Genomic DNA, 7,724 nt, shown 5'->3' on the forward strand with positions numbered 1-7,724 from the left:
CTAAATATGTTATTTTTAGTCAATTATTTTTGAACCTCTAATTTAAAGACTGTTTTTTGCGGGAAAAAAACTATTGTTGCTCATGTAAGAAAAAATAATTAATAATATATGTTTGTGTACATCACTCGTTGTAGAGGCTGAGGTTCTCTCCCTCTTTTAAAAAAAGTGTAAGAAAGCCCTTTATCTTCATTGCATCGTATAAATTTCCATTGTTATCACCATTATTGAATGCCATGTTAACTAAGTATCATAGCAGTTTCTAATATATTTTTCCCATGTTGTTGATTAGTCATACAACATTGAGAGGTGGGGTAAAGGAGAAGACACGTATATCCGTCTCATGATAACAACCCCAGAATGTCACTCAAGATTATACGTAACCAGAAAAGCAAAAGACAGGGTAGGCAACATCCAAGGAGCAAACTAACAAACAAACGTTCAAGTAATCAGTTGGCGATAGCATTATGTAGGTCTGTGTTTCTCAACGTACAAGCTATCTTAATTAACTTATCAATTTGTATTGTTTTTCGCTTAAGTTTTTTGGCTTCAATTTCGACAGCAACACGTGGGGTTTCATCTAGTTATTCAGAAATTTGGTCACATAAACCACACAGTTAATTACTTGCTACAATACTGCAAAATTTCAAAAACTCAGGATGGCCTCCTCTACTTCTCACAACAGCAAATACAGAAAAATCACACCTCAATAGTTACCTATCTTACCGGGAGATGCACTCTGACTTTGGAATGGAAAGAAGTGTGATGCATGATTAATATTCATACGTGTTAAAACTCAACCCAGAGACCAAGTTACAACACACGGGATCTATTAAATGTGAGAAGACGCGTCACGACATCTGTCATTGATGGTCTTTGATCCACATCCAGGTTAAGACATTCCACAGCAATACCTGCCAGAGTGTCAAGAAGCTCCAAATCTCCTGCTACGACAATTTCCTTATCAAACAACTCAGTTGCTTTCTTCCCTTCTTTATGACACTCAAGGAAACTCGTCACTAAGCTGTTATTGTCGGAATGAGTGGCCTTCTTCCTGCTAATGACCTCTAAGATGACAACCCCAAAACTGTAGACATCACTTTTTTCAGTCAGTCGACCTGTTTGCAGGTATACTGGATCCATATAAGTCATGTCACCAATGACATTTGCAGTGTGTTCCTTATCTATTGCAATCAACCTCGATATGCCAAAGTCTGAGATCTTTGGCACAAAGTTGTCATCCAAAAGTATATTGGCTGGTTTAACATTACCGTGCAAGATTTTGGTATGGGCTTGGGAATGCATATAAGCTAGACCATGTGCCGATTCCACAACAATGCTTAGGCACACATCCAAGTTGAGCGGCTCCCTCTTGTCAGACTCGTGAAGAATGTCATGCAAGCTTCCTTTGGAAATGAACTCGTACACTAGCATGGGGGTATCCACTTCTAGGCAACAACCTATAAGCTTAACAATGTTCTTGTGGATGACTTGAGACTGTATGATGACTTCATTTGCAAATTGCTTGTTCTCCAGCACATTACCACTAATTGGTTTCTTTACTGCAACTAGTATGTTATCAACAACCCCCTTGTAAACTTCACCAAAGCCACCTTTTCCAATTAAATTGCTACTTTTCAAAATTGGCTTGAGCTCCTCCTTTTTGAAAAGCTTTATAACTTTAGCTTTCTCCAAGGTAAGACCACCATTTTTCTCATAAAACTCTCTGGTCTTCCGCTTCTCTTTTCGAATAATAATAATGAATGCCACAAATGCGATGACAAGTGTACCACCTATTACACCTATATATGGACAAATAAGCAAACCTAAATATTTTAATGAAAAATATCCTGATTATTGTTCTGCTAACAAATTCAGTAAGTTCATTTTTAAAGTTTACACATTGCTTTGAGTAACTGTATATATTTAACTTAAAGAAAAGTAAGATACTGAATTGAATGTACTCGCATCTCAGAGCCTACATGATACTATAAGATTGTGGCCCTCGGTGGGGAATTGTTTGTTCATCGGCAAATTTTAACATGGTCCCTCTTAAAACTGCTCTTGTTCATCAGTTGACTCGAACTTTGTTAAGTCAGGTCACTTGTAGATCTCAAACAATACTCATCACTCCCCTCACATCTACCCACTCATTCAGCTAGCTAGATAACTCTAGGAGGGACTAAACTATAACAAAATATTACCTCCATCCCAAAATTCTTGTCTTAGATTTGTCTAGATAGGAATGTATAAAACGTGTCTAGATACATACTAAGACAAGAATTTTGGGACAAGGGGAGTACATATAATAAGAGCTGCATATAAAGATTACTTAATTTGTGTTGTCTATTTTAAGTGAACGTAGATAAATTAAATATTTGCGGAACTGATAATTAGCAAAATCAAAAGATTCAAAGTAGTTTGCCTGAGGTTAGCTATGGAAATCTGTGCAACAAGTGGGAACTTTGGAGCGCAGGGTCCAGTTCTTGGGTCATCGCTCTCATAACCTGGATGACAGGTGCATTGGTAAGATCCTTGAGTGTCCTTGCAGATACCGTAGCAAGGATACTTTGCTGGATGTGCACATTCATCTATATCTGTGTTGCGCAAATTCACAAAAATAGTCATTAGGGCATCGATCGACCTCCTTAAACCATATTTCTAATAACAACGGTGTCTTAGAAAACATGCAGTCAGACTTCTATTTTGAGCACTGATTAACAAGAAAAAAAAAGATCTTCATATGTATTGGCCGGAAACTACACCATCAAATTTGTCAAGAAAAATACTAGTTTCATATTTGATCTGTTCGTACATATTTCAATCAAAGATTGACGGTCAAAGTTACTAAATGCTAAGTAAAAAATGTCACCATGTTAGCACAGTATAAAACAGAGGGTGTACAACTACAGCGTACTAGTAGGAGCAGTACTACCGGTTTTCTCTTTCAGTTTTAGACAAAATCCAGCAAGCAACCGAAATCAATTTCGGTTTGCATTTCGTTCAGAGGGCCGAACTACTCTATTGGATTCAATTAAATATTTGAAAAAATGGAAAATATTTAAATTCCTGTATACTACTGAAATAATTTGGTGGAAAGGTAAATATTTCAGGGACTACTGAGATTACCGAAATTCAACGAATTTCATAGAATCTCACAGAAAGTACTCCTACTTACTGGTGCATCCGTCGGCAAGGTAGGCGTTGCCCTCGTAGCCTTCGGAGCACTTGCAGTTGTAGCCAGGCCCATTGGTGGAATCCACGCAGTCGCTGTACGCGCTGACGCAGGCATACTGACCCGTCTTGGGCGCCTGCGTGCACGACAACACGTCGCCGGCGGTGATATCGACGGAACCGTTGCCGCGGATGGCCCAGTCGAGCCACACGGGCGAGGTCCGGTTGGTGTCCATGCGGAGGTCGGAGCGGCGGAAGGTGTAGTTGTTCCTGTCGACGAGGAAGGCGTAGTCGCAGGGGCTGTAGTCCATCATGGTGGAGTGGTTGTAGGCGCGGAACTTGAAGTAGTTGCCGGTGAGGCCCGGCGGGATGTCGAGGCGGCAGCAGCCGACGCCGGCGCAGAGGCCGTCCTGCGCGCTGGCCGAGTTGTTGCAGAAGGACATGCACCCGGTGTAGTAGGTGTAGGCGTCGGTGCCGCCCTGCGTCTTCCCGCTGGCGGTGTAGGCGAAGGTGTTACAGCCGAGGACGACGAGCATGTTGTGCGTGTTGGAGATGCGGTACACGCCGTCCTTGTTCATCTCCGTCTCGGCGTAGCTGAAATCCGAAGCTTCGCTGGGGCTGGAGGCGTTAAAGCACATCCATCCAATGGGGAGCATCACCAGCGACTCGGCCCGGTCCGACGACAGGCGCATCACCCGGATGGACGTGCCGGCGAGCACAGCGTGGCTGCTGTTGATGCACTCGATCTCGAAGCCCTTGCGGAAGCAGCCGCCGCCGATGCCGAAAGGGTAGGGGATGTCCACGCCGCCGCAGCTCGTCGCGCAGCCATGGGTCACGACGAGGCTCCCTGTCGCCTCGTTGGTGGCTGCCGCTGCCGCCAGGAGCAGGGCGGTCAGCAAGAATGCCGTCGGCATTGATATATTGTACCAGCTCCTGTGCAACATAGCTCACTAGCTGCTCTATATATACAGGAACCGTCGATGGTTATTAGTTAATTCTTCGCTTGGTTGCAATTCAAAATTGTATTGGGACGGCAGAGAGGTGGAAAAAAAGGATGGCCAAACTGCGGCCTTTGTCCGCTTCGCAAACAGACCATCAAATCTGTTGGTCGGACTATGAGAAATGATGAAGAGGTGCTCAACCTCGACTACATCGGCACTTCATCATTAATTATCAACACTTCATTATTAATTGATGAGCTCTTTATTAAGGATTGGTGGATCAATATGTCAAGCACCAATAGGCCGAACCAGAAAGTGTTAGCCAGTTAGCCTCCCCTACCATGCTAACTTGTTGGACCATTTGATGTGAGAGAAATGTTAGGATCTTCCGCCACAAGTCTACCCACTTGTCCATCCTACAATCAAACATTCAAAGCGAAGGCAAGTTTTAGGTCATTGTGGGCGCAAACCATTTGGGCTGTATTATACCGGGAGAGTAGCGGCCATGTAACCTTCTCGTGGCTTTTGTAAAAGCAACTCTAGACTCCTTAACTAATAGATGAGGTGAATCTTTTGCCTTTGTTTCGGAGCTCTTTTATGGTACCCACAAGTTAATATGAGCCATTCATTTTCTCTAATCTGATGGATACATTTGTTTGGTACTCCAATATGGAAACCTGGGAGTACCACAGCCAAAAGTTGAGGAGTACCTTGATTTCAAGGGTAAATTGGTAATTAACGTGGTATAACGTGAGGGTGGTATTTAATTCCCCACTAATTACGGGATGAGATCAACATCCATAGCGGATCAGCCGGAAATCTCGCCCTGGAATCACACGTAGCGATGCATCAGGAAGATTTGTTAGCATCTTCCAACTATGAAGGAGAGACGCATAAAATTTAATAATTGCAACTACAAGATTGAAGAACTCCAACGATGCAACTGGCTGATGGCCTGGCAAGTACTGAGATAAGGCATGCGTCTGAGAGGCCTTGTCAGCGACTAAAGTTAGCACAGGCGGCGGTAGATGCATGCAATGGGCCGTGTGGGAAGGACACAGCCATGGCTGTGCACGGTAACTCGATCAGGGAGGCGTCGGTGACTTCTCAACCAGCCAATCGGCAGGGAATTAGATCAAAAATTAAATAAACATTACCCAAACTACCCTTTTAAACCAAGGGTTGGATTTAACCCGTACTTCCACCCCTACCTAAGGAGTACCATGGTACCGTAAAAAACCTCTTGTTTCGACCTACCACTGGATGCCCTTGTGACCATCCTTGATAAGGCGAGGGCGGCTGGTCACCTACGAGGGGTGATGTAGGGTAGGAACCCTATAGACCGATCTTTCACGAAAGGAGCGGATCCGCGATGAACACGAGGGGAAAACGAGGGAAACACAAGAGGAAACACGAGAGAATTCACTCACCTGAAAAGAATAGATCACACATGCGCTAGATCGATGAACACAAAGGTGAGATACAAGATCCAAAGTCAACAAGGGACGATACAAGAGGTAACCGGTTCTTCTCCGTGAGGAGGTCTTGAATCCACGGGGGGATCTTCCCTTAGAAAGGGGGCTTGAATCCAATGGGATCTTCTCCGAAGAGGCCGCAGTCTCTCACACGGAGGAGATCTGATATGGATGAGCGTAGCTCTATCTCTAAGTATGAGCTAAACCAACGCTAACCCTAACTAGGAGGAGGTGGAGGAGTATATATAGTCTAGGCGAATGAAAGGGTAAGTGGCTTCGGCCCAACACACGGGTGGGCGCACAGGCGTCGGACGTCCGACAGGTACTGGACGTCTGGTGGCTCATGAGGGTCCGGTCGTCCGGTGCATGTCGGACGTCCGGCGTTTTGGCTCTGAACAGGTGGTGTCGGACGTCCGGTCGGCGTCGGTCGTCCGGGCGCTGGAGAGAGTCGGACGTCCGGTGTCTGGCGGTCGTCCGGGCGTTGGGAGTCGTCGGACGTCCGGTGGCTCCGGTCGTCCGTAGATTCGGCTCGGGTCCTCAGGGGCCGGACGTCCGGGCTGGGCCGGTCATCCGGTGGCTGTAGCTTCGCGCAGCTTCTTCTCTTGGTCCTTGTACTTGGCGTCCTCGCTAGCTGTTCCGTTGGATGTGGTGACTTCATGGATTTCCTCCAAGTACCTGATCATGCATAGAACACACGTTGGAGGTAGTAGCCATATCTCACATGTAGAAAGTGATGGTTCGGAGAGGAGCGAGTTCACCTTGTGTCCAATGGCGTATGTTCGAGGTCTCGTCATATGTCCACTTGGGGTTTGGAGAGTAGTCGGAGTGTACATGGGGATGAACGTAGGATGCTCCGCATCATCTCCCCTCCCTTGGGAAAGATCCGACCTCGGATCGTGATCCTCATCACCATGGAAACGGTAGTCGTGGACGGACATGTAGTTGGACGGAGTGGAAGACGTTGCGCAATCCAAGTACTCCAAGGTGTCGCCGGAGTGGTATACATGCAAAAAGAGCAAACACAAACGACACTCGGAAATACAATGGTTAGAGCACACAAAGTGTCCATCATGTAAGAATGAGTCTGTGCAACAAGATTGATCATAACAAGGTGCATGAAGCTTTATCCAAAAGATATGGAAATGTATGCACAACATTCATGGTAGCAAAAGCAAGAATATGATGAATGCAACCACGGTGCAAAATGATGTCATAGTGAGACGGTTTATCAAAAGCATGAATATGGTAATGGATGCTCAATGTGATGTGATCATGCAATTGATGGTAGGCAATAAGATCATGATGTATGAATATGCCATCATGGTATATCACAACAAATTTGCTAATGAAATGCACAAGCTCATATATCATGGATGACATGGGAATACAAGATGCAACAAGGCAATAATGATGTGAGTCAATCCATGCATAAGATGCAAATTTGTCATGTGTATGATATGTTCATCGAGCATGACATGTGTGAACACAATCAACAAATATGGAGGTGTTGGTATACCAATCCTCGATGTTGTGGCATGAGTGGAGGTTCGCAGGTGCATCCAATAAATCCGAGCGCTCCTCAACTTGAAGGTCCATGGGTCCCATCTCCAATGTCGGTCCTCCATCCAATAGATGTAACATGTAGACAAGAAGAAGGAAACAACAATGAAAGAGTGACCCATCAAATATGCATATTTGAGGATGGCTCAAAGGGAAGGAGTTCACCTTTAGGAGATTCTCGCAAATGTTGGTGTTGCACATCGTGTATGCCTCCACATGACCAAATTGTGTCATGACGGCATCGCCTTGTGAATCCTTCAACATGAAAGAACACGACAAACACTCGGAAAAACAAATTAGGTTAGCGGAAAACCTATCATTCGTGCGGTAAAATACCCAACAAGTGGATGCATCATGCTCATCATAAGAAAGGACAAGGGAGCATTTCATAGTATGGAGGCATATGACGCGAGAATAACCAAATACAATAGGCGTAATCAAGCAAGCATGCATCACAATTAAGGTGTCCAAGTCTCCACGATCAATAAGCATAGATGCAACAATTGGAGGCAAGCGACAATGAACAAAATATATCATGTGAGAGGCATGAATATATACATCATCAACCCAAGAAAGC

General features: G+C 44.8%; 1 protein-coding gene across 1 annotated transcript; it reads right to left on the bottom strand.

Annotated features, from left to right (window-relative positions):
• Positions 1-810: 810 nt before the first annotated feature.
• LOC125550930 (wall-associated receptor kinase 2-like) lies at positions 811-4,072 on the bottom strand. The gene is made up of 3 exons (XM_048714086.1): positions 3,176-4,072; positions 2,385-2,594; positions 811-1,823 (listed from the first exon to the last, which is right to left on the bottom strand). The coding sequence occupies exons 1-3, from the start codon at positions 3,861-3,863 to the stop codon at positions 811-813; spliced, it is 1,911 nt and encodes a 636-aa protein (XP_048570043.1). The 5' UTR covers positions 3,864-4,072.
• Positions 4,073-7,724: the final 3,652 nt, after the last annotated feature.

The sequence above is a fragment of the Triticum urartu genome, chromosome 1 (genome assembly GCF_003073215.2).
Source record: "Triticum urartu cultivar G1812 chromosome 1, Tu2.1, whole genome shotgun sequence".
Taxonomy (NCBI): domain Eukaryota; kingdom Viridiplantae; phylum Streptophyta; class Magnoliopsida; order Poales; family Poaceae; genus Triticum; species Triticum urartu.

Excerpts from the sequence above, each read along its gene's own strand:
- LOC125550930 (XM_048714086.1), bottom strand. The coding sequence starts at position 3,863 with ATGCGCCTGTCGTCGGACCGGGCCGAGTCGCTGGTGATGCTCCCCATT. Across the intron at positions 2,595-3,175 it reads CCTTGCCGACGGATGCACCA|ATATAGATGAATGTGCACAT; the intron begins GTAAGTAGGAGT and ends TGCGCAACACAG. Across the intron at positions 1,824-2,384 it reads TTTGATTTTGCTAATTATCA|GTTTGCTTATTTGTCCATAT; the intron begins GTTCCGCAAATA and ends TAAAATATTTAG.